We start from the raw sequence: 27,727 nt of genomic DNA, 5'->3' as shown, positions 1-27,727 counted from the left end.
GACACCGTTTTGAGCTTGGGAGGGAGGGGAAGTCCTGAATGAGGTTATAAAGTAAAAGAAAATATTTTGCAAAATGTTTCTTTCTTAAAAAGTTACATTTTAGGAATATTTTAAGTATTGTAACATTGTAGGAATTACCCCAATAGGACTGATTATTCTGCATTGTAAGGTAAGAAAAAGCTTTGTGCTGAAATGTGACCAGGAAGTCTGAAAATGAAGAGACAAATGAGAAAAGAAGATGCTTCTGATGGACTAAGGAGGCGCTTTCTTAAAGTGTTCGTGTGTACTTCAGAAAAAGGTACAGGTTTTGGAAGGCACAGAGCCCCAACTTTTACAGAAGAAAAGATTTCATTAAAATAGTGATACTACATTAAAAGAAATACTCGAAACCTCTTCCACTTCAAAAGAGCCTGTTAGAAGGCGGGCCCAAGGCGTGCCAGCATTAGTCTCCTCCCCTTCTCCACCTTCTTCCTCATTCTCTCCCGGGCTCCTGGCCCTTTGCTTCCCTGGCGACTGCCTGCACAGGCAGCAAGGAGTTGTTTCCCAGTGCACTCCTGGCTGCCAGTTCTGGCTGCAGCTGCCACATCTAGCTGCTAAAGTGGCTGTCACCTGCTACAATCTACACCGCCTCGGGACGAGAAAAGGGACCTCAGAACTTCCAGATCGCTTCCTCTTGCAAGAAACTATTTGTCACAGGTAAGAAATTTCATTCCTCTTTATTTAGAAAGTCAGCCATGGCAATTAGACGAAAATAAGCTAGAAAAGCAATTGAGAGGAATATAAACCATCTAACATCACTACAATGAGCAGTCAGTGTCAACGTAAGAAATATAAGCAAAGTCAGAATAGAATTATTTTCTTTTATTAAATATGGGAGAGTATCACTTTAGAGGAGAGGTTCTCAAACTTTTTGCTCTCATAATTTCTTTACACTAAGCATATCACGTTAGCACAAGTAACAATTTTAATTAAAGATGACTATACTTTTTTCTTTTTTTTTCTTCTTTTTTTTTTTTTGAGACGGAGTCTCACTCTGTCACCCAGGCTAGAGTGCAGTGGCACGATCTCGGCTCACTGCAACTTCCACCTCCCGGGTTCAAGCAATTCTTCTGCTTCAGCCTCCCAAGTAGCTAGGGCTATAGGCGCGCACCACCACGCCCAACTAATTTTTGTATTTTTAGTAGAGATACGGTTTCACCATGTTGGCCAGGCTGGTCTCGAACTCTTGACCTCGTGATCCACCTGCCTCGGCCTCCCAAACTGCTGGGATTACAGGCGTGAGCCACTGCGCCCGACCAGCTATGTACTTTTTAAACAACAACAAAAAAACAGGCGTAAAGAGTGACGCTTTTTTTTTATTTCTACAAGTGTTTTAACTGGTTTAATAGAAGCCAGATAGATGAGCTGGATTCTCATCTCTTTGCATTCAGACTATTGCAATATTGCACAGAATGTAGCCTGTTGTATGCTCATGAGTGAATGAGTGAAAAAGACATCTTAGAATTATTAGAAATAGCTTTCACTTTAAGAACTTCCTGAGAATCACTGTTTCAGAGTGGTAAAATAAATAAGCTTCTCTTTAAAGCAAGTCTTAAGACAAAATCAGTTACATTAAAAGCAAGCAAAATATTTGCCCATGGTTGGTCATCTTGTAGAACCTGCCCCAACACCTTTGGGCTGGGCTACAATTGGATAATATAGAATTCCCCAGGATAATTTTGTTTCACAATAAGGGAAGGTCTAAATAAATATGTCTATTTGAAGTTGAATAACAAAAATTAGGACACCCTAAATTTTGGGACAACTGAAATTCCTCTTTTTGCCTATATTAAGCTACTTAAAATTCTATTAAATTTTCCTTCAGGCCAGGTGCAGTAGCTCATGCCTGGAATCTCAGCACTTTGGGAGACAGAGGCAGGAGGATTGCCTGAGCCCAGGAATTTGAGAACAACCAGGGCAGCATCAACTCTACAAAAAATAAATAATTAGCTGGGTGTGTTGGTGCATGCCTGTAGAACTACTCAGGATACTGAGGATTGCTTGAGCCCAGGAGGTTGAATCTGTGGTAAGCTGGGCCACTGGGCATCAAAGTGAGACTTTCTCAAAAAAAAAAAAAAACTTTCTTCAAAAATAACTTTTTATCTGCAATGTTTTCCTATTGCCTATGAGATTAAATTTACTGTTTTACGTGATTTCCAGTGCCCTCCATACTCTAATCTCACTTTACCTTGTGTTCACTGCAAAACAGCAGGACTGTTCCACTGCAATCCAAAAATCACAGGCTGGGTACAGTGGCTCACACCTATAATCCCAACACTTTGGAAGGCCAAGGAAGGTGGATCGTTTCAGCTCAGGAGTTCAAGACCAGCCTAAGTAGCATGGCAAAACCCTGTCTCTACAAAAAAAAAGTAGAAAAATTAGTCGGACGTGGTAGCATGTGCCTGTAGTCCCAACTACCCAGGAGGCTGAGGCGAGTATGTTTGTTGTTTGAGATGCAGTCTTGCTCTGTCACCCAGGCTGGAGTGCAGTGGCATGAACTTGGCTCACTGCAACCTCCGCCTCATTCCATCAATTCTCTTGCCTCAGCATCCCAAGTATCTGGGACTACAAGGCATGTGCCACTATACCTGGCTAATTTTTGTATTTTTAGTAGAGACAGGGTTTCACCATGTTGGCCAGGCTGGTCTCAAACACCTGACCTCAAGTGATCTACCTGCCTCGGCCTCCCACAGTGCTGTGATTACAGGCATATGCCACTGTGCTTGGCCTAATAGTATGTTTCTAAACTCTTAGTGGCTTAACAATGCTGGTTGTATAATAAATATTCCATAAATATGTATTATCTTAGAATTATGAAGAAGTGGTTACTAGGCCATTTGCCGCATATTAATGGTTCTCTCCTTACAGCCTTAACTAGAGTCTAGAATTGCAGGTTGCTAGAGGTGAAACAGATCTTAAAGATTGACTATCCAACTTCCTTGTCCAAATGAGGAAACTGAGGCCCTTAGAATTAAGTGACTTGCCCCAGACAAAACTGGAACTTATGTGGCCTAATTTCCATAATGAAATTCTGCCATTCACTAGCCTCTGCCTAGTTTTCAAAGTATTGCAATAACTAAAACTTTTTGTTTGTTTGTTTGTTTTAAAGAACAAATTGTCACTGCTTACTCCTGGGAGGATCTTTCTGAGGCGGTTTATAACTTTAAAAAAAAAAGTCAATAGTCTGAGAATTTTAGATGAAATAGTCAAAACATTTTTATCCAATGGATACTATAATTTTCGTAGATTAGGGTTAAAGCAAAGAAACATGGATGAGAAAGGAAGAGGAAAATTGAGGGGAGGAGAAATCGAGATGAGAACCCACCACTTGTAATTAGTCATAGATGTGTTGAGAACAAGAAGAATTTTAAGAAAATAAGAATAAAGAATTCAGAATAAACACATGAAATAAAAAAGAAACTACTAGGGAAAAATTGGGGAAGACATTAGAAAAATTATTCTATTTTTAAAATTCTATTTTCAGGCTTATCTCATGTTCTTCCTCCTTCTCATTGGCTTTCAGGTGGAGGGAAAGTTTAAGATAAAAAAACTTCTACACATCTCTTTCTAAACTGTTGTCATGGCAGTAAGGTTTATCATAGCAAACTCTTATTCATAGAACATTTATTGAGTTCCTACTGTGTGATAAGCTCTTTCCAGGTGTTAAAGATTCGAGGGTGGGGGGAAGATAACTAATTGTCTTAAAACTCAGATGGAAGCTGAACAGACCTATTTTTAATCAAAGTAATCTCAATTCAGGGTTGTAAGAGCTATTTAAGAAACATGAACAGATGTGAGGGAGGTGGGACTCGGAGAAGAGAATAATTAGCTAAGAATTAAAGAGCAGGAAGTTTTCCCAGGGAAACTGTTAAAGCTGGGAGTTACAGGATGAAAGATGAGGCAAGGTTTGCAGGCAAAAAAAAAAAAAAAAAAGCAGGGGAAGTAGTTCTGTCCTGGCAGAGAGAATAAACCTGGAACAATGGAGGAGAGTCTGGAAGCAAGAAAACCAAGTAGAAAAGTATTAAAATAGAAAATGCCAGAGGTGATGAGGGCTTGACTTAAAACAGTGCTGTTGGAGACAGAGAGGAGATACCAAATTCTGGAGACATTTCTGAGTTAGAATCTACAGTATTTATCAGACAAGGGAAAGTTTAGACAAAGGAGTTAAGAATGACCTCCAGGTTTCGGTTTTAGGCAGGTAACTAGGACATGTTTTGAAAAGTAATTTATTAGATCTCTTACAATTGGAACTGTAAGGCTGGTTGCCTCGCTGGGAGCTCGGATGCACACCGCCCCCCGCTTTTTTCCAAAAGCTCGGACATGCTTGGGCATGTTCCCTTCTCCCTTTCTCGCACAGCCTGGCTTTCTCTTAAAGAAACTAGTATGCAAGCGGGGTCTTGTGATTCGAGCCAACAGCAGCCGGGTCTTTCTAGCCAATAGCAGCCAAGTCTTTCTAGCCAACAGCAGGCGAGTAATTCTAACCAATAGCAGCCAAGTCCTGAATGCAAACAAAGGCTTGTAACCTTACCCAATAGTAGTCCTGCTCTCCCACAACCAATCGAGCGAGCTCCTTCACTCCCTGTAAAAACTCATGTCTGAGAGGAGTCCATGCGACTTCACCAGCCCCTCCTGTCGGACCGCAGAACCTCGCCCGGGAGCCTGAATAAATTCCTTCATATTGGATCTTGTGTTGGCCTCAGTTTCTTCCTTTTAAACTCGGCAAGAACAAACCTTACAGGAACTATGTATCTGGAGTCAAATTAAAATTCGTATATTATATATAGCTACCCACCCCCGACCCCTGTCCCAGTAACTACTACCCTAACTCTTTTTGTAGTCAGACTTCCTAAAAGAATAGTTTGTAGTCACTGTCCTTACTTTTTCCCCTCCCATTCTGTCCTAGATACTCATCCTCCTACCATCTGCTAACTCCACTTTACCCAAACTGTTCTACAGTTACCCAAAGCTTCCTAATTGCTAAATTCAATGAACAAGTTTAAGCTTATATATAAATTATGAGCTCTACAGTTTCTGATTTCAAGCAGCCCCTCCTGAAACCCTTTCTCTCATGACTTTTGTGACACATCTCAGATTTATAAAACTGGACTAATTAGTTTCCATCTGAGCTGTTTTTTCATTCTCTTTTTTCTTCTGAATGAGGTTACCACTCAACAAATTGTCCAAGCCAAAAACTACAAAGTCACCCTCAGTTCCTCCTTCTTCTGTTTGACCCACAACAGACTAGCTGGAAAATCCTGCTGCTTAGTATCTTTGAATTCACTACCTTAGTTTATAGCCTCATCTCTTAAGACTCTTAACTGGTCGGCCGGACTCGCTGGCTCACACCTGTAATCCCAGCACTTTGGGAGGCTAAGGCAGGTGGATCACGAGGTCAAGAGATTGAGAGCATCCTGGCCAACGTGGTGAAACCCCGTCTCTACTAAAAATACAAAAAATTAGCCAGGCATGGTGGTGCGCGCCTGTGGTCCCAGCTACTCAGGAGGCTGAGGCGGAAGAATCGCTTGAACCCAGGAGGCGGAGGTTGCAGTGAGCTGAGATTGCGCCACTGCACTCCACCCTGGTGACAGAGCAAGACTCCATCTAAAAAAAAAAAAAAAACTCGTAACCGTTAAAATTGCTTCTGTAGTTGTTGTCTGACCTCTGTCCAATTTTGTTCAATCAGATCCATTTTGTTGTTGTCGTTGACACAGACTTTCGCTCTTGTTGCCCAGGCTGGAGTGCAGTGGTGTGATCTTGGCTCACTGCAACCTTCACCTTCCAGGTTCAAGCAATTCTCCTGCTTCAGCCTCCCGAGTAGCTGGGACTACAGGTATGTGCCACCACACCTGGCTAATTTTGCATTTTTAGTAGTGACGGGGTTTCACCATGTTGGTCAGGCTGGCCTCAAACTCCTAATCTCAAGCAATCCACCTGCCTCGGCCTCCCAAAGTGCTGGGATTACTGGCGTGAGCCACCATGCCTGGCCCAGATCCATTCTTTCCATTGCTTCTAGAGTGAGCTTTTTAAAACACAAATTGGACCATATCTTTCTCTTATTTAAGTCATTACTTTTTTTCTGGAAAAAAAAAGTTCAAGCTCTTTAGCTTGCTTACACAAGGCCTTTGTAATCTGACTCTTCTTTCCAAGCTTTCTTCAAACTACATTGCAAGTTGCATTTTATGTGAATTGAATTAGGCAAAATATAAAAATTATAGTTTATATGGGCAAAATGGAAATAATGTTGACTCTTCCAAATAGTTTATCTAGAATGACATAATTTCAAAGCTGGTAGGTCAGATGAGTTATAAACTGTTACTTTGCCACATGCAAGTGTCTCTTATGCCTGGTAGAATTATCTGCTTCCATATTAGTGTTATGTAAATTAGACTTTAACTATCTCAGAAGTTCTTCAGACATACAGGTTATTATCATAACTTAAAATATTTTTATAGGCCGGGTGTGGTGGCTCACGCCTGTAATCCAAGCCCTTTGGAGGCCAAGGCGAGTGGATCACCTGAGGTTGGGAGTTCAAGACCAACCTGACCAACATGGTGAAACCCCATCTTTAAAAAAAAAAAAGATATATTTTTTATATATGATAATGTTATCCAAGTGCTAAGGGATGTATTGTTACTGCTGTGTGAAAAAAAAAAACTCTAAATAAATATGTTGAAATAAAAGTTACATTCAAGAAAACAGTATTAAAAAGGCCAAATACCACCATTATAGTCTGTGTGGAGAGAGCGGGCTACAAAACACTAGTAATAATGCTAAGAAAGTTGAAGAAAGAAAGCAAGAATATGCTTTAGTTGTTGTAGGTTTAGGTACTCCAAGAATATCTCCTCTCATGCTTTTACATTTTTCCCAAAGAAAAGTTAATCTTGGCTGGGCACAATGGCTCACAACTGTAATCCCAGCACTTTGGAAGCCCGAGGCAGGTGGATCACCTGAGGTCAGGAGTTTGAGACCAACCAGCATGGAGAAACCCCGACTCTACTAAAAAAATACAAAATTAGCTGGGTGTGGTGATGCATTCCTATAATCCCAGCTACTCAGGAGGCTGAGGCAGGAGAATTGCTTGAACCCGGGTGGGCAGAGGTTGTGGTGTGCTGAGATAGTGCCATTGCACTGAAGCCTGGGCAACAAGAGCAAAACTTCATCTCAAAAAAAAAAAAAAGGAAAGAAAAGAAAAGTTAATCTTGAACTATGTGAGATCTTTAGAAATGCATTTTCTGTAAAATGTGATCACATTTGCCTTGTTTATGGTAAAAATGTTGAGGCCTCAAACAACCCATGTTCTCTCAGTCTCCCTGCTGCCTAGCCTTTGTTCACATTGTTTCTTCTTGGTGGAGGCTCTTCCCCTGGCCTTGAAAATACCTGCTTCCTTTTCAAGGCAGCACAGTCATCACTTCCTATGGTAACCTTCTCCAGCACCATCAAACAGAAAGAATGAATCTCTTGTAACTCCAGCTCTTACATCATCCATTATATTATTTTGTAACTCCTTATAGATTCTTCTCTCCCATTAGACTCTTGAATCACTGGAGGGTAGGAGCTAACTGTCATTCATGTGTGGTTCAGTCAGCTTCTAGACACACTCCTGATGCCTAGCTGGTGATCAAACCTTAACTGGTGAATCAGCTCAAGTATTGTCCTTCTCTAAATCCATTCACTCATTGAGTAACTATGTACTCAAAGTGTTAAACACCAGTAATTTAATCTGATTCCTGCCCATACTGCTTGGTGCATTTCAGGTGAATTACTTTAATAAATATGTGTGTATTACGTAATATTAAAGTTTGTAGAGAAGATCATGCTAGTCATTATTTCACCAACTGATAACTAATCAAAACACAAAGTCCCTTTCAGGTTAACAAATGTCTGCCTTCTCAGTTAATGCAGTCATTAACAAATACCTTCTGACATTTATAACAAGGCCACGTTCAGCAATTAAACCATAAAGGTGAATAAAGAAAATGCCCTCATGGAGCTCACAATCTAGTCATTATTGTTCTGATTTTTAATATTAAAGTTGGTTTTAGCTTTGGTAAAAAAAATTTTAGACTTGGGGCCAGCCGCAGTGGTTCATGCCTGTAATCCCAGCACTTTGGGAGGCCGAGGAGGGTGGATCACAAGGTCAGGAGTTCAAGATCAGCCTGGTCATCAGAGTGAAACCCCATCTCTACCAAAAATACAAAAATTAGCCGGTTGTGGTGGCACACACCTGTAATGCCAGCTACTCAGGACGCTAAGGCAGGAGAATCACTTGAACCTGGGAGGCAGAGGATACAGTGAGCAGAGACTGCCATTGCACTCTAGCCTAAAAAATTTTAGACTTATCTCAGCGACCTTTTCATCCTTTGCTATATTATTTTTCTCTAAGAGTCTCCTTATCCCCTCCTTTAAAAAACTAGGTGATAATTCTAAATTGTAAATTTAAATATTATAAATATTTTCTAATATTTAATATAATATTTAAATGTTAAATATTTAAATTTTTTATTTAAATTTATTTGTACATCAGTTTTTATTTTATTTAAATGTGTTGGCCAGGCATGGTGGCTCATGCCTATAATCCCAGAACTTTGGGAGGCCAAGGCAGGCAAATCATTTGAGCTCAGGAATTCAAGACCAGACTGGGCAACATGGTGAAACCCCATCTCTACCAAAAACACAAAAACTTAGCTGGGTGTGGTGGCACGCATCTGTGGTCCCAGCTACTTGGGAGGCTAAGGTTGGAGAATGACTTGAGGCCAGGTGAGAGGGGTGGGGTGGGTATTGCAGTGAGCCGAGATCTCACCACTATACTCCAACCTGGGTGACAGAGTGAGACTCTATCTCAAAAAAAAAAAGTTATTTAAATAAGATAAATTTAATAACTATTCACATTTAGATGAGCATACGAAAATAAACCTAGATAAAACTGTTAAATGAGGCCTGGGTATGGTGCCTCATGCCTTTAATCTCAAGCACTTTGGGAGGCTGAGGAGAAGGATCACTTGAGTCCAGGAGTTAAAAACCAGCCTGGACAGCCGGGCATGGTGGCTCACACCTGTAATCCCAGCACTTTGGGAGGCTGAAGCAGATAGATCACGAGGTCAAGAGATCCAGACCATCCTGGCCAACATGGTGAAACCCAGTCTCTGCTAAAAATACAAAAATTAGCTGGGTGTGGTGATACACGCCAGTAGTCCTAGCTATTTGGGAGGCTGAGGCAGGAGAATCGCTTGAACCCAGGAGATGGAGGTTGCAGTGAGCCGAGATTGCACCACTGTACTCCAGCCTGGCAACAGAGCAAGACTCCATCTCAAAAAAAAAAAAGAAAAAAACAAAAACCAGCATAGATAACATAATGAGATCCCATCTCTATTTAAAAAGAAAAAGGCCAGGCACGGTGGCTAATGCATGTAATCCCAGCATTTTGGGAGGCCGAGGCCGGTGGATCACAAGATCAATAGATCAAGACCATCCTGGCCAACGTAGTGAAACCCTGTCTCTAAAAAAGAAAAAGAATAAAAAGAAAAAAAAAAACTGTTAAATAGCCACCAACTAACGAGTATTTGGAGTCAGCTTAATTTGGATTAAGTTTTTTCAACTGAGTTTTAATTTCCTGCTTACTCTACCATACATGCTTGCTTTTAGATTAAGTTAGAAAGAATTTGAGTCAGTTCTCTCCCTATGAGCACAGTTTTATGGCTACTCCTCTATGTACCATTGACAACGGTGACTCAGCCACCTTCCTTAGAGCCCCAACCATAACTGCTTTCAGGGACCCAAGGCACTGCTGAATTCCAGTGTAGGGGCTTCCTAATCATTTCTGTGGCATGGGCTTTCATGGGAAATCTGAAGACTGTGGACCCCTTCTCAGAATAACGTTTTTACAGCCATAAAATTAAATACTTAGCTGTATAATAGAAACCAAATAAATATTGGAACAAAAAATTTTTATCTACTTCAAATTACACCACAGGGCTATAGTAACCAGAACAGCAATGGAAGTGATATAAAACAGACACATGTCAATGGAGCAGAATAGAGAACTCAGAAATAAAGCCACATACTTAACAGCCAACTGATTTTTGGCAAAGCTGACAAGAACATACAATGGGAAAAGGATACCAGTTTCAATAATTGGTGCTGGGAAAATTGGATAGCTATATGCAGAGGAATGAAACTGGGCCCATATCTCTCACCATGTACAGAAATCAACTCAAGATGAATTAAAGACAAATGTAACACCTAAAACTATGAAATAGAAAAAAAAAAAACCCTAGGGAAAACTCTTCTAGACAGTGGTCTAGGCAAAGAATTCATGACCAAGACCTCAAAAGCACAGGCAACAAAAACAAAAATAGACATTTGGGATTTAATTAAACTAGAGAGCTTCTATACAGCAAAAGAAATAATCAACAGAGTAAACAGACAACCTGCAGAATGGGAGAAAATATTTGCAAACTATACATCTGACAGGGGACTAATACCTCAAACTTACAAGGAACTCAAACAGCTCACAACAAAAAAACAAACAATCCCATCCAAAACTGAGCTAAGGACATGAATAGATGTTTTTCAAAAGAAGACATACAAATGGCCGACGAACATATGAGAAAATGTTTGTCACCACTAATCATCATAGAAATGCAAATTGAAACCACAGTGACATACTATCTTACACCAATCAGAATGGCTGTTACTACAAAAAATAACATATATTGTCGAGGATGCAGAGAAAAGGGACAGCTTATGCACTTTTGGTGGGAATGTATATTTGCAAAACTTCTATAGAAAATAGTATGGATATTTCTCAAATAGCTGAGAATAAAACTGCCCTTTCATCCAGCAATCCCACTACTGCATATCTACCCAGAAGAAATCATTATATCAAAAATATACCTGCATTTGTATGTTTATTATAGCACGATTCACAATAGCAAAGATATAGAATCAACCTAAGTGTTCATCAGCTGATGGTTAAAGAAAATATGGGTGTGTGTGTGTGTGTGTGCGCGCGCGTGCATATATGCAATGCAATACTATTCAGCCATAAGAAAGAACAAAATCATCTCTTTTGCAGCAACATGGATGGAACTGGAGGCCATTATCTTTCTTTTTTTTTTTTTTCTTCATATGAGCTGTGGCTTTGTTGAAGGAGGAGGCCATTATCTTAAGTGAAACAACTCAGACACAGAAAGGCAAATACCTCATGTTCTCACTTACGAGTGGGAGCTAAGTAGTGTGGATGCACAGACAGTGTTTAATGATAAACAGTAGAGACTCAAAAGAGTGGGGAAGTGAGAGGGAAGTGGATGAGAAATTACTTAATGGATACAAAGTATGTTATTCCAGTGACAGATACACTAAAAGCCCTAACTTCACCACTATGCAATATATCCATGAAACAAAATTACACTTGTATCCCATAAATGTATACAAGTAAAATAAAAATACTAAAAAGCTAAATATGTAAACTTGTCATAATAAGTACAAATGCAGAAAGAAACATGTCTGATAACATGGTTTTAACATTTGCTTCTCTGTCAAACACTTCAATTCACTGAAAGAGAACATCTTATGATATATCTTTAAGAAAGCATATTTACATTTGCCTTTTAAACTGTATATGAAACTCATTTAATAAAAACCAGTGCAGTTTTTCAGTGGGTACAAGGGTGTAAGAAAAAAAAATGCAGAAAAGAAAAAATAAATTATAAATTTAAATATTAATGTTTAATACAATTGTATTTTATTTAAACTTACTAAATAAAATAAGTTTAATAACCATTCACATTTGGATGTGTGTAAGGAACTAAATCTAGATAAAACTTAAATAATACCAACTAACAAGTATTTTGGAGTTAGCTTAATTTGGATTACGTTTTTTTAAACTGAGTTTTAAATTCCTTCTTACTCTACCATACATACTGGGCCTCAGATTATGCTAGAAAAATTTTGAGCACAGATTAATGAATACTCCCCTGCATGCCATTTAATTTTTAAACAAATTTTTATGCCGTATATATGTGCTTTTTATCAACACATTAAATAAGATCTACTGGGGGGACTAATAACTTCTGTAATTTCAAAGTAGTAATGCGTATAAACCATATTTCAAGATCTCTGCAATAATTGTAACACAATAGAAAACAGGTATTTCTATCAATGACAGAGTCACACATACTACTAATAATACTGTGGTTTGTTTCCTGCAACTAGTCATGGAAGGAATGCTAAATTTCAGAAGTTGGTGAAAATACATGTGTATTTTTTACCCCACCCAAGTTCACAAATTTCTCTCATTGAGAACTCCTGCTCCATAATAAAATTCTGGAAGCCTGCACACTGTATTGGAAGAGGGGCAGAAAGGAAGAGCAAATAGAAGAATTTTTTTTTTTTTTTTTTTTTGAGACGGAGTTTCGCTCTTGTTACCCAGGCTGGAGTGCAATGGCGCGATCTCGGCTCACCACAACCTCCGCCTCCTGGGTTCAGGCAATTCTCCTGCCTCAGCCTCCTGAGTAGCTGGGATTACAGGCACGCGCCACCATGCCCAGCTAATTTTTTGTATTTTCAGTAGAGACGGGGTTTCACCATGTTGACCAGGATGGTCTCGATCTCTTGACCTCGTGATCCACCCGCCTCGGCCTCCCAAAGTGCTGGGATTACAGGCGTGAGCCACCACGCCCGGCAGAAGAATTCTTAATTTTTTCAAATCCTGTATCATTTAATTTTACAGCAAGATTGTATTTATGTATTACTCATGTTAAAAACATAGTATAATCTGGATTCCAGATCAAAAACCACTACTACTCATGGAGAAAGAGGGCCATCAAATGCCAGAGCAATTCAGCCTTCTCCTACCCTGCCTCTACTCTCAGGTGGAAGCATTTTTTATTATTGCTTCACCTTTAGCACTTTGACAATGAAGTCATAAGCCTTCAGCCTCTCACCCACTGATTGTAAGAGTGGTGTTCCCACTGGGAACCCACTGATTATAAGAGAAGGATGTAAGAGAAGGATGAAGCCAGTTCTTCTTAAAGGGCAGGATTAGATGTGTTTCTGGCATCCTCAAATGAAATTACATTTATATTGATAATATATTTCTATTTCTCAAGGAATATTAGAATAATGATTCAGTTCAGTAGTGGGCCACTTATCTGCCCTTTTTTGTTTGTTTGTTTGTTTTTGAGATGGAGTTTTGCTCTTGTTGCCCAGGCTGGAGTGCAATGGTGCCATCTTGGCTCACCGCAACCTCCACCTCCTGGGTTCAAGCGATTCTCCTGCCTCAGCCTCCGAAGTAGCTGGGATTACAGGCATGCGCCACCACGCCCAGCTAATTTTGTATTTTTAGAGATGGGGTTTCTCCATGTTGGTCAGGCTGGTCTCGAACTCCCGGTCTCAGGTGATCTGCCCACCTCGACCTTCCAAAGTGCTGGGATTACAGGCATGAGCCACCGCGCCCGGCCTATCTGCCCTTTATAATACTGTTTAATGAGAAAATCCTTTCTATATTCCGAATATCTGATGATTTGTAAGAGAACATATAGACATGGGTATTCATAAGCTGAAACTTCTGGCATTTATTAAATGTCCAGATTGTTCATCAGTATACCAGGTGGTTAACTGACCTCTGAACTTGAAGGTAGTGTAAAGTAGTAGTAAAAGGGACAATCATTATCTTTTAACAGATGGCTCTTTGCTTTCCTTAGGAATAAAGATGGCTGCTGAACCAGTAGAATACAATTGCATCAACTTCGTGGAAATGAAATTTACTGGCGATGCACTTTACTTTAGAGGTAAGGCTAATGCCGTAGAACAAATACCAGGTTCAGATAAGTCTATTCAACTAGAAAAGATGTTGTGGGGTGAACTATTAAGTGACTCTTTTTGTCACCAAATTTCATTATAATAATAATGGCTTTTTAAAAAATTAGTGGACCTCTAGAAATTAACCATAACATAGCCAAGGTCTAGCACCTTGTCACACCACGTGTCCTGGCACTTTAATTAGCAGTAGCTCTCTCTCCAGGTGGCAGTAAGTGCACATCATGAAAATCCCAGTTTTAAAAAAAAAAAAAAAAAAAAGAAAGAAAAGAAAATCCCAGTTTTCATGGGATTTCCATGGGGAAAATCCCAGTACAAAATTGAGTGCATTCAGAAAATACAATTTCCCAAAGCAAATTGGCAAATTATGTAAGAGAGTCTAAATTTAGAGTTCTGTGAGTTATACCAATTTATGCAAATATGTTTGACAAGTAAAAATTGATCCTTTTTTTTTTCTGTTGCCCAGGTTGGAGTGCAGTGGCATGATCACTGCTCACTGCAACCTCCACCTCTGAGGTTCAAGCAATTCTCCTGCCTCAGCCTCCTGAGTAGCTAGGATCACAGGTGCACCTCACCATGCCTGGCTAATTTTTTGTATTTTTAATTGAGATGGGGTTTTGCCATGTTGGCCAGGCTGGTTTCAAACTCTTCACCTCAGATAATCTGCCTGCCTCAGCCTCTCAAAGTGCTGGGATTACAGACGTGAACTACCACACTGGCCTAAAAATTGATTCTTATGATTAATCTGTGAGCAATTTGGCTTCATTTGAAAGTTTGCCTTCATTTGAAACCTTCATTTAAAAGCCTGGGCAACAAAGTGAGACTTCATCTCTACACACCTCCTACCTACTTCACAGGCTGAAGCAGGAGGATGGCTTGAGCCTGGGAATTCAAGCCTGCAGTGAGCTATGATCCCACCACTATACTCCAGGCTGCATGACAGTAGACCCTGTCTGAAAAAAAAATTTGAAAAAAAACCTTTGTAAAAAATTCTTAAGTGATCTATCATTTCATAAAATTTATTTCTAGCTACATATTGAAATTTTTAAACCCTGGGTTTAAGTTTTATGTCTAAATTACCTGAGAACACACTAAGTGTGATGAGCTTCATTTTATGGGCCTTTTGGATGATTATATAATACTCTGATGAAAGCCAAGACAGACCATCACCATAAAAACAGGAGTTCGAGAAAGAGGAGTAGCAAAAGTAAAAGCTGGGGTGAGAGGAAATTCTGAGTCAAATACAAAATTTTACATACTCTGTTTCTCTTTTTCTTCCCCCTTAGCTGAAGATGATGGTAAAGTATAAGTGAATTTATTTTTCTTTGCAAACTAAGTAATCTGCTTGAGACACATCTATATCACCATTATCAGCCGAGAAAAAAATGGTTCACATGATACCATCTATTTGGAAAACCAATCTTCCCTCAAAGGAATGTGGACTCAGTAGCACAGCTTTGGAATGAAGATGGCCATAAGAGATACAAAGAACCTCTAGCAAAAGATGCTTCTCTACACCTTAAAAAATCCTCAAAAATTCTCCAGCTCTTAGAATCTACAAAATAGACCCTGCCTGTTTCATAGGTCCTAAGATTAACAGGGAGTTGTGGATTCTGTTGGGGGGTCAGGGCAGGTTGCATAGGAAAAGGGGATTGAAGCATTAGAATTGTCCAAAATCAATAACACCTCCTCTCAGAAATGCTTTGGGAAGAAGCCTGGGAGTTTCCCAGGTTGGTGGTGGGGGGGGGGGGGGCAGAAAATTCTAGAAGTAGAGGAGATACAAATGGATGGGGCAAGAAGACCACATTCAAAGGCCAAGATTTGAAAGAAACCATGGCATTAATGATGAATTCAGGGTAATTCAGAATGGAAGTAGAGTAGGAGTAGGAGAATGATGAGAGAAGCTGAACTGATCATTAGGGTGTAGAGCAAGATCTTATCTTACTCCAAGATTTGAAATTTGGACTTTATCTTGGAGATAATAGAGTTAATTAAGCACAGTATGTATTAGCTAGGGTAAAGATTAGTTTCTTGTAACAAAGACATCCAAAGATGCAGTAGCTGAATAAAATAGAAAATTTTTTCTCTCAAAGAAAGTCTAAGTAGGCAGCTCAGAAGTAATATGGCTAGAGGCAACCTGATGATATTGGGACCCTGACGTTCTCCAGTCTCGTTACCCATCATCCCCCAGTTGTTGGTCTCATTCACGGGTCCACATCAACATTATCAAGAAAGCGTCAAGACAACAGGAAGTCAGGCTCATTCTTTTCAATGACTCTAACTGGAAGTTGTACACATCAATTCCCCTCATATTCCATTGACTAGAATTTAATGACATGGCCACATTATGCAAGGAAATCTGGAAAATATAATATTTATTCCAGGTAGCCATATGACTCTTTAAAATTCAGAAATGATATATTTTTAAAATATCATTCTGGCTTTGGTATAAAGAATTGATGGTGTGGGTTGAGGAGGACAAAAAAGGGTTGAGGGGCTATTATTTTAGTTCTTACAAGAAACTATGGTGCCATGAATTAAGGTAGACCTAGTGGAGAGTGCTGATGAGGAGCTGTGAATGGATTTTAGAAACACTTGAGAGAATCAAAGGGACATGATATAGGGTTGGATTTGGAAAGGAGAAGAGAGTAGAAAAGATGATGCCTGTGTTTTTCACTTAGGCAATTTGTACCAGTCCATGAAATAGGAAACACAGGAGGAAGAGCAGGTTTTGGTGTATACAAAGAGGAGGATGGATGACGAATTTAGTTTTGGAGCTGAGATGTCTGTGGAACATCCTAGTAGTGATGTCTGGTAAACTCTTGTACATGTGGTTCTGAGCTCAGGACAAAGATTTGAGCTGGAGATAGAGATGTTGAAGGCTTATGCATAGAAATGGCATCTGAATCTATAGCAATAAAAAGACAAATCAGAGGAAATGTGTAGTGAGAGAGTAAAAGCCAAGTACTAAACTGGGGGGAATACCTACATTTAACGGAACTAGAAAGAAAAGCTAATAAGGAACAGAGAGCAGACTAACCAAAAAGGAAGAAGAAAAACCAAGAGAATTCCACCAACTCCCAGGAGAGCTTTTCAGGACTGAGGGGATAGGCATTGTGTTGAATTTCGCAGCCTTGAGAATCAAGGGCCAGAACATAGCTCTTAGTTTAGTAACAAGGAGTTTGGTGATCTCAATGAAAGCAACTTGATGGTGAAATGGAGGCAGAGGCAGATTGCAATGAGTAAAAGAGTAAATGGAAAGCGAGGAAATGATACAGACAATTCTTACTAAAAGCTTGGCGGTTAAAAAGAGGAGAGAAACAAGACTAACTGCAAGGTGAGACTGGGTTGATGGAGCAGTTTTAAATCTCAAAATAAAGAACTTTGTGCTTTTTTGATTAGGAAAATAATGTGTTCATTATAACTAATTCAGGCAATGAAAAAAGATAATATGAAAGATAAAAGTATGAAAACCACCCAGAAATGATGATAGCTACCATTTTGATACAATATATTTATACTTCTTTCAATATATCTATATCCAGACACAGAAATGCTTATATTTATATTAAAGGGGATTATACCATACCTAATCTAGTTAGTTATATATGTGGACATCTCTCCATGGCAATGAGTAATTGCAGTTATATTAAATTCATAACATTTTACAATAAGGGCATATCTTTGCCCTTTTTATTTAATCCATTCCTAATTAGTGGATGTTTGTTTCCAGTTTGTTGTTGTTATTAACAGTGTTCCCATAAGCATTCCTGTACAAAAATGTTTACACATTTGTCTGATTGTTTCTTTAGGAGAAAATCCAGGAGGTAGAATTGCTGGGTTGATAGAAGAGAAGAATGATTGGTAAATCAAGGTTTCAGGAGAGGGTACATGCCGAGCACAAATGGGGATCAGCCCTTCGCATTTCCCCTTGGGACAAAAAGGAGAGAGGAGATAACTTCACATATCTTACTTTCTGACCAGTCTCTACTCCTTTTAGTTTTCTTTAGCAACTCCAGTGCTGTAAGTAGAGTAGCAGAGCAGGAAATCATTTGCTGAAAATGAAAACAGAGATGATGGTGTAGAGGTCCTGAAGAGAGCAAAGAAAATTTGCAATTGCGGCTATGAACTATGGAAGAGAGTACTGAACTGGAAAGCAAAAGAAGTTTTGACAATTGATATGCTTGTAATGGCACCGATTTGAACACTTGTGCTATTGCTCACCAGCAGCACTCAGCAGCCATGTTTGGAGTTTTGTAGCAGAAAGACAAATGAGTTAGGGATTTAATATCCCAGCAAAATGGTAGACAAAGAACTCTGAGATCTAGATGCACAGGGAAGGAAGGGAAGATAGGAAGAGGTTAGAGAGGAAATACAAGAGTCAGGAGACTGGAGGATGTTGTGAAATCTAAGAACACGTATAGTTGAAGTGTAAGAAAACTAAAAGGAGAAGAGACTGGTCAGAAAGTAAGATACTTGACGTTAACATTTCAGAGGCAGAATAGTTCTGCGTGGTAACAAGAACCTGAGTGTGCCTTTGAGAGTAGGTTAAAAAGAAAATAGCCAACTTTATTGTGCCTGCTTCTGGAACAGAAGATTGTCATTAATAGTTTTCAAAACTGAAATATATAGCATACTTATTTGTAGATTAACAAAGAAAGTATGTATTTTTAATGAGATTTAATGTTTATTATAGAAAACCTGGAATCAGATCACTTTGCCAAGCTTAAATCCAGATTATCAATTATAAGAAATTTGGATGACCAAGTTCTCTTCCTTGGCCAAAGAAATCACCCTCTGTTTGAGGATATGACTGATTCTGACTGTGAAGGTAATTTTTTTTGTTCACAAGCAGAAATGACTAGCTACTTCTTCTCATTCTGTTTTACTGCTTACATTTTTCCATACTAATCCCAATCCTCAGATGAAAAGTCACAGGAGTAATAACAATTTTACTTACAAGAAACTTTATAAGGCATCCATGTTTTTTAGTTGGGGTAAAAAAATGGATACAATAAGACATTGATAGAGGTCATGCCACTCTGAGCCTACCTTTGAATCACCAATCCCTTCATTGTGATTGCATTAACTGTTTAAAACCTCTATAGTTGGATGCTTAATCCCTGCTCATTACAGTTGAAAATGCTGATAGTTTTCAAAATATTAAAAATAAATATGCATTTCAAATGAGTCTATCTTCCCCCAGAAACTTAGAGTGCAATAGAAAATGATTAAGTTGCCATGTGTGGTGGCATCTATCTGTAATCCTAGCTACTTGGGAGGCTCAAGCAGGAGGATTGCTTGAGGCCAGGACTTTGAGGCTATAAATACACTGTGATAATGCCTATGAATAGCCACTGCATTCCAGCCTGGGTGATATAAAGACCTTGTCTCAAAATAAAAATTAAAAAAACTTGAAAAGAAAATGATCAAGTCTACTCTGCCTTCCAAAATATGAATTCCAAATATCAAAGTTAGGCTGAATTAAAGCAGTTGAATGTGCATTATTTAAAAATACTGAATGCTTACCTTAACAAATATATTTTAAATATTTTATTTAGCATTTAAAAGTTAAAAACAATCTTTTAGAATTCATATCTTTAAAATACTCAAAAAAGTTGTAGCATGTATGTGTAACACATATTAAATTGGAGGTTGTTTGTTTGAGACACAGTTTCACTCTGTCACCCAGGCTGGAGTACAGTGGTGCGATCTCAGCTCACTACAACCTCCTCCTTCCAGATTCAAGTGATTCTCATGCCTCAGCCTCCCGAGTAGCTGGGTCTATAGGCACGCACTACTACACTCGGTTAATTTCTGTATTTTTAGTAGAGATGGGGTTTCACCATGTTGGCCTGACCTCAAGTGATCTGCCTGTCTCAGCCTCCCAAACAAACAAACAACCCCACAGTTTAATGTGTGTTACAACACACATGCTGCAACTTTTTTGAGTATTCTAAAGATATGAATTTTAACAGATTATTTTTAACTTTTAAATGCTGGGATTACAGGCATGAGCCACCATGCCAGACCTGAAATGTGTTTTTAAAAATGTCTGACTGGCTGTACATAGTCTCCTGCAGACTGGCCAAGTCTCAAAGTGGGAACAAATGTATTAAGGACTGTTCTTTGGTTAAATTTTCACAAATGTTGCTGTGCAAAATTTCTTCTGACTAGAGTTCTCATTTATTATATTTTTTTCAGAAAATGCATCCCGGACCATATTTATTATATGTATGTATAAAGATAGCGAGCCTAGAGGTCTGGCTGTAACCATCTCTGTGAAGTGTGGAAAAATTTCAACTCTCTCCTGTGAGAACAAAATTATTTCCTTTAAGGTAAGACTGAGCCTTACTTTGTTTTCAATCATGTTAATATAATTAATATAATTAGAAATATATTATTTCTAATGTTAATATAAATAATATAATTAGAAAAATATCTTCAGACCAACCTTTTGTCTAGAACAGAAATAACAAGAAACAGAGAACCATTAAAATGAATACTTACTAAAAATTATCAGACTCTTTACCTATTGTGATAACGCTGGTTTTTCTGAGCCTGTCACCGGCAGGAGAAGATACAACACTTGTTTTATGACCTGCATCTCCTGAATAATCAGTCTTTATACAGGAATAGTATAGAATCCATAGTGAGTTATATATTTAAGAATAACATGTGACTTTCCAGAATAAGTTCTGCTATGAAGAAGCTAATTATCCTTCTATACTTCCACACCTTTGTAAACTATGATGATAATATTTTAATCCCTAGTTGTTTTGTTCCTGATCCTTAGCCTAAGTCTTAGACACAAGCTTCAGCTTCCAGCTGATGTATGTTATTTTTAATGTTAATCTAATAGAATAAAGTTTGTGGATCAGCTACAAAAGTAATGCTATAATTATCTGAAAGCCAGGTATAAAGTATTTCTGGCTACTACTTTTTCTCTATTATTCTCCATTATTATTATCTATTATATTTCTCTCTTTCCTCTATTATTGTTAGATAAACCACAATTAACTATAGCTACAGACGGAGCCAGGAAACTCTTCTCCCAGTAAGAGTAGCCAGAAGGCCGGGCATGGTGGCCCATGCCTGTAATCCCAGCACTTTGAGAGGCCAAGGCAGGTGGGTCACCTGAGGTCAGGAGTTTGAGACCAGCCTGGCCAACATGATGAAACCCTGTCTCTACTAAAAATACAAAAACTTAGCTGGGCGTGATGGCACGTGCCTGTAATCCCAGCTACTCAGGAGGCTGAGGAAGGAGAATCACTTGAACGTGGGAAGCGGAGGTTGCAATGAACAAAGATCGTGCCATTGCACTCCAGCTTGGGCAACAAGAGCTAAACTCCATCTCAGGGGGAAAAAAAAAAGAGTAGCCAGGGATGCTTACAGATTGACAATGCTTCAGAGGAGAATTTCATGTCGTGAAGATTCTTTTTGAGTGGAGATTTACCAATAAACAACTGCTTTTATGCCCACTCAGTCCCCAATGAAAGAAAGTTAGGATATAACCTTAGTGAAGGTACCAAGGGGCAACTTGGGAGAGAGAAAAAAGCCACTCTAAAATATAATCCAAGTAAGAACAGTGCATATGCAACAGATACAGCCTCCAGACAAATCCCTCAGCTATCTCCCTCCAGCCAGAGTGCCACCCCTTCAGGTGACAATTTGGAGTCCCTATTCTAGACCTGACAGGCAGGCAGGTTAGTTATCAAAATGGCATTAGTGGCCTGGGATGGAAGGGTGGGGTGGAAAGGGTTAAGTATGCTGTTACTGAGCAACAGAATTAGAAGGGAAGGATATGGCCAAGCTCAAGCTACATGGGATAGAGGAAAACTCAGCTGCAGAGGCAGATTCAGAAGCTAGGATAAGTCCGACCTACAAGTGGATTCTTATTGGGGGAGATGGTGACAATGTTAAGGAGATGGAAATAATGCTTGGCACTTAGTAGGAATTGGACAAATCTGTATTTGGGGGAGTCTGAAGCTTATACAATTTCAATGGCCCTTCTAAAGGAAAAGAATATAGCCAGGCACAGTGGTTCACCCCTGTAATCCCAGCACTTTGGGAGGCCAAGGCAGGCAGATTACCTGAGGTCGGAAGTTCAAGACCCGCCTGACCAACATGGAGAAACCCTGTCTCTACTAAAAATACAAAATTAGCTGGGTGTGGTGGTGCACATCTGTAATCCCAGCTACTCAGGAGGCTGACGCAGGAGAATCATTTGAACTCAGGAGGCAGAAGTTGCAGTAAGCTGAATCAGTCCATTGCACTCCAGCCTGTGCAGCAAGAATGAAACTGTCTCAAAAAAAAAAAAAAAAAGAATGTAAAGCTACCAGGCATAAGCTTAATCATTTATTTCAAATTTTTAAAAGGGCAGGGGTGGCTAGAAGAGACCTGTTCAAATAAGAGAATCTGACATTTAAGCTTCATCAGTATCATAGCAAATCTGCTTCTGGAAGAAATACATATTAGTTGGAGACAGGGAGAGAGGGAGAGAGCTGGGGGGGAGTTGGACTAGGACCAGTTTTAGCTCTTGTCTTTAATCCCTTTTCCTGCCACTAATAAGGATCTTAGCAATGGTTATAAAAGTAGCCTATGTTCTAGATAATAAAATACAAGGCATGGTGGCTCACGCCTGTAATCACAACACTTTGGGAGGCCGAGGCAAGTGGATCACTTGAGGTCAGGAATTCAAGACCAGCCTGGCCAACATGGCAAAACCCCGTCTCTACCCAAAAACATATAAAAATTAGCCAGGTGTGGTGGCACGCACCTGTAATCCCAGCTACTCGTGAGGCTGGGGCAGAAGAATTGCTTGAACCTGGGAGGCGTAGGCTGAAGTGAGCCGAGATCGCACCACTGCACTCCAGGCTGAGCGACAGAGTGAGACTCTGTCTCAAAAAAAAAGAAAAACATACAACTGGCTGCCCTCATGTGCTCACCTTTCAGTGTTGATTATTAGCTATAAAGTCCTGTAAAGTTCTTTGGACAAGACCCTTGACAGCACCAAGAAGGATTTCCTTTGAGAGCTTACTGTCAGTGTCTGTTTTATATATATACATATATATGTATCTATATCCAGGCTTGGCCAGGGTTCCCTCAGATTTTCCAGTGCATTTGGGAGATGTTAAATCAATATCAACTTTATCTGGATTCAGACTCAACCCCTTCTGATATTTAAAAAAAAAAAAAAAAAAAAAAAAAAAGGCCGGGCGCCGTGGCTCACGCCTGTAATCCCAGCACTTTGGGAGGTCGAGGCGGGTTGGATCACGAGGTCAAGAGATCGAGACTATCCTGGTCAACATGGTGAAACCCCGTCTCTACTAAAAATACAAAAAATTAGCTGGGCATGGTGGCACGTGCCTGTAATCCCAGCTACTCAGGAGGCTGAGGCAGGAGAATTGCCTGAACCCAGGAGGCGGAGGTTGCAGTGAGCCGAGATCGTGCCATTGCACTCCAGCCTGGGTAACAAGAGCGAAACTCTGTCTCAAAAAAAAAAAAAAAAAAAAACCCTTGCCCCTTGGAGCACTCAACTTTCACCAGGTAGGGCTTTCCAAGTTGGCGGTTCTCCAAGGTCATTGGAATGGCTTCCACATCCACTTGCTATGAATCTTCCCTATGATAACCGGGAGTGGTCAACATCAAGAAAGCTACTGCCCGAGGATTTCCTTGCCTCTATTCTGAAATGTGCAATAACTGTGATTACAGAGCTTGCCTATTCTATTTATCCACACTCTCACTTTCAACTGTAACTTTCCATGCTAGTTCTCTTCCTCTGTAATGTTACTAGAGCTTTTGAAATTTTGGCTATGGATTATTTCTCACTTATACATTAGATTTCAGATTAGCTCCAAACTGATGCCCATAGCTTAGGGTCTCTTCCTAGATTGTGGTATATCGTAGACAGCTGCAGAAGTGGATGCCAATAGGGAAACTAGTTTATACTATCATCAGCTTAGGACCCACACTTGTTGGTAAAGAACAAAAGTCAAGAGTTATGACTATCAATTCTACAAATTATTGAGAGGTTGGAGTTACCCCCAACTTCCACCACCCAGAGTCTTTCAGGCATCTTAGCAGCATGAAGAAATGCAATTTTAATTCTGGAGGTTTCTCTGTCAGTGCTTAGGATCATGGGAATCTTTGCTGCCACGAGGCCAAAATTAAGTCCAAAATGTCTACTGATTCCAGGATTCACATGGAAGAACCTTAGGTGGTACCCACATGTTTGATCCATCCTGCAAAACAGACATGATACACTAATAGGAAAAGTGCAGGCAGTACTACCATTTGGATAACCTGCAAGGTTGTAGTTTCAAGTCATCTAACCATTTCTCACAGGACCCTATTCTGTGACTGAAACATACAGGAATCAGAATTTGACCTTCTAGGGCAGGGCCCAGCCAAGTAAACCACATTCAGGACAGAAATTCAAGACTACTATGGAACTAGAGTTCTTGGCAGGGAGACAGAGTCGAGGACTGCCAACTGAGCCAATACAGCAGGTTTATACAGGAATCCAGGGCCTAGCCCTAGAACAAGTATTGGTTCTATTCACAGTAAGTTTTAATTTCCAGCTCCACTGAAAGAGTGAGCTAAGAGTCCTGGCACTTCCTGTCTCTCTCATGGTTGGTTCTGAAACAAGAACTGGCCAGGCTAGGTATGGTGACTCATGCCTGGAATCCCAGCACTTTGGGTGGCCGAAGTGGGAGGATCACTTGAGGCCAGGAGTTCAAGACCAGCCTATGCAACAAAGTGAGATTCCACCCCGCCCCCCCCATCTCTACAAAAATAAATTTAAAAATCAGTCAAGTGTGGTGGTGTGCGTTTATAGTCCCAGCAACTCAGGAGGTTAAGGCAAGGGGATTGCTTGAGCCCAGGAGTTCAAGGCTGCAGTGAGCTATGATTTCACTACTGCACTTCAGGCTGGGATACAGAGCGAGACCCTGTCTCAAAGCAAAAAGAAAAAGAAACTAGAACTAGCCTAAGTTTTTTTATTTTTTATTTATTTATTTTTGAGACAGAGTCTTACTCTGTCACCCAGGCTAGAGTGCAGTGGCGCAATCTTGGCTCACTGCAACCTCCGCCTCCCGTGTTCAAGTGCTTCTCCTGCCTCAGCCTCCTGAGTAGCTGGGATTACAGTCATGCGCCACCACACCTGGCCAATTTTTGTATTTTTAGTAGAGACAGGGTTTCACCATGTTGGTCAAGCTGATCTCAAACTCCTGACCTCATGATCCACCCACCTTGGGCTCCCAAAGTGCTGGGATTACAAGCGTGAGCCACCGCGCCCAGCCAAACTAGCGTAAGTTTATGGGAGGAGGTCATCAATGTCTTTAGCTGTGAATGGTTTATAGAAGACAGGAACTGACATTAGCCCAAAAAGGTTATGGTCTTTGCTGAAACTCTACTTCATCTTGAGCAGATGTGGACACCACTCAATGGGAGAGCAGAGAAGTAAGCTGTCTGATGGATAGGGGAAAACTAGAGGCCTGGATCTCCCTGCATCCCATGACAGGGAGAATAGGAGATTCAGAGTTAAAAAAGAGAGGAGGTCAGTGTTGCTCTTCAGCGATGTTTTTATATAACTCTTGAGAAGAAAAACTACTTTTGTTCTGTTCAGTAACATACTTCAAAATAAACTTCATATATTCAAATTGTTCATGTCCTGAAATAATTAGATAATTTTGTTTTTTTTCTCTATAGGAAATCAGTCCTCCTGATAACATCATTGATACAAAAAGTGACATCGTATTTTTTCAGAGAAGTGTTCCAGGGCATGATGATAAGATGCAGTTTGAATCTTCATCATACGAAGGATACTTTCTAGCTTGTGAAAAAGAGAAAGATCTTTTTAAACTCATTTTGAAAAAAAAGGATGAATTGGGAGATAAATCTATATTGTTCACGGTTCAAAACAAAGACTAGCTATTAAAATTTCATAATGTGAACTGTGAATTTTTGTATTTAGAAAGGTTATGTTAATGGTGACATGAAAGAAATACTGGGCTTGAAAAACATCATCAAGAAATGAATGAACTTTCACAAAAGCAGATGAACTCTCCCTTATCCAAGTGAATAAAATATTTGTATAATGTTTAAAAAGTTCATAGTCTGAAAACACATTCTACATTGTTAATTGGCATATTAATTATACTTCATATCATTATTTTTGACTCTTTTGGGTTATTAGTCCTAACGACAAAAGATATTGATTATTTGAACTTTCTAATTTTTAAGAATATCATTAAAACCATCAAGATCCATTTCAACACCTCCGTGCTATGGCAGGCAGGTGACTGGGGTGGGATTGGTGTATACCACCGCCCCTCCCTTCTCAGGCAGGAGATCAGCAGGATTTGTTTTCCAAGCACCAGTCATGACCCCGATGATCAAGACAGTGTCTCGTCAAAACAGGATGTGGTGAAGACACCAGCTAAAACCAAGATGGTAACAAAAGTGACCTCTAATCGCCCTCACTGCTTAATATATGCTAATTATAATGTATTAGCATATTAAAAGACACTCCCACCAATGCCACTTGACAAACGCTATGGCAATGCCCAGAAGTTACCTTATATGCTTTAGAAGGGGAGGAACCCTCTGTCCCAGGAATCCTCACCCCTTTTCTAGAAAATATATGAATAACCCACTTCTTATTTAGCATATAATTAAGGAGTAGCTATAAATAATATAGCTAGCTAGCAGGCCAGGCACAATGGCTCACACTTGTAATCCCAGCACTTTGGGAAACCGAGGTGGGCAGATCATTTGAGGTCAGAAGTTCGAGACCAGCCTGGCCAACATGGTGAAAACCTCTCTCTACAAAGAATATAAAAATTAGTTGGGTGTGGTTGTGGGCACCTGTAATCTTAGCACTCAAAAGGATGAGGCAGGAGGATCACTTGAACCTGGGAGGCGAAGGCTGCAGTGAGCCAAGATTGTGCCACTGCACTCCAGCCTGGGCAACAGAGTGAGACTGTACCTCAAAACACACACACACACACACACACACACACACACACACACACACACACAGAGCTAGCCAGCAATCCACAAGTACTACTCTTCCTGTGGGATAGCCCTGCTCTGTCTATGGAGCTGCCATTTTCCCGAACTCTGTTGCTCTAAGAAACTTGCTTTGCATTTACTTTACCCTGTCGACTGGCTCTTGAATTCTTTCCTGCACACAAGGACCCTCCCAGGCTGAGCTCCAATTTGGGGGTTCACCTGCATCACTACCAGTTCCACTTGTGGTTCCTGATTGACTCAGGCATAACCCCATCCTTCTTTCCTTGAGAGCATGTCCTCATCACAGTGATTCTTTTAGGAGTGAGCATGTGACTGAGGTTGGTCCAAACTGAAGCCCAGCATGGTTGGGAGAAGACACATCATGATTGGGAGAAGACAGATACTTTCTCTTTCCGAACAGGCAGCTGTGAGGCCCGGAGCTGACTCAGCCACCTTGCGGTTAGGAGGGAAGCCAGCCAGAGGTAAAGCCAACACCCATGCGAGAACAGCAAGGAACCGAGTCTAATCACAGTACTCCCACATCTGAGCTTTTGTTACTGAGCAAATAAAATCTGTTAATTCCATCTCAATTAGATTTTCCTTTTTTTTTTTTTTTTTCCTGAGACCAAGTCTCATTCTGTTGCCCGTGCTGGAGTGCAGTGGCGCGATCTCGGCTCACTGCAACCTCCCGGCTTCAAGCAATTCTCCTGCCTCAGCCTCCTGAGTAGCTAGGACTACAGACATGTGCCACCATGCCTGGCTAACTTTTCATATTTTTAGTAGAGATGGGTTTTCACCATATTGGCCAGGCTGGTCTTGAACTCCTGACCTCAGGTGATCCACCTGCCTCAGC

The 27,727-nt window shown here is 40.1% G+C and overlaps 1 protein-coding gene across 5 annotated transcripts; it reads left to right on the top strand.

Moving 5' to 3' along the window:
• Positions 1 to 161: 161 nt before the first annotated feature.
• On the top strand, positions 162 to 26,032 carry IL18 (interleukin 18). 5 transcript variants are annotated; one of them, XM_064375411.1, is made up of 7 exons: positions 162 to 696; positions 5,772 to 5,869; positions 13,743 to 13,829; positions 15,144 to 15,155; positions 18,554 to 18,688; positions 20,062 to 20,195; positions 25,570 to 26,032. In XM_064375411.1, exons 3-7 carry the CDS (start codon positions 13,751 to 13,753, stop codon positions 25,789 to 25,791), a joined length of 582 nt encoding a protein of 193 aa, XP_064231481.1. In that variant the 5' UTR covers positions 162 to 696; positions 5,772 to 5,869; positions 13,743 to 13,750; the 3' UTR covers positions 25,792 to 26,032. The 5 variants fall into 5 exon arrangements, with proteins under 5 accessions (XP_064231481.1, XP_064231480.1, XP_012325953.1 ...); XM_064375410.1 differs by having other exon boundaries at positions 5,751 to 5,869; XM_012470530.3 differs by lacking the exon at positions 5,772 to 5,869 and having other exon boundaries at positions 183 to 696.
• Positions 26,033 to 27,727: the final 1,695 nt, after the last annotated feature.

The sequence above is a fragment of the Aotus nancymaae genome, unplaced genomic scaffold (genome assembly GCF_030222135.1).
Source record: "Aotus nancymaae isolate 86718 unplaced genomic scaffold, 86718_ANA_hifiasm-v0.15.2.pri h1tg000012l, whole genome shotgun sequence".
In the NCBI taxonomy this organism is placed as follows: domain Eukaryota; kingdom Metazoa; phylum Chordata; class Mammalia; order Primates; family Aotidae; genus Aotus; species Aotus nancymaae.
This window is presented reverse-complemented; position numbering and strand designations above follow the sequence as displayed.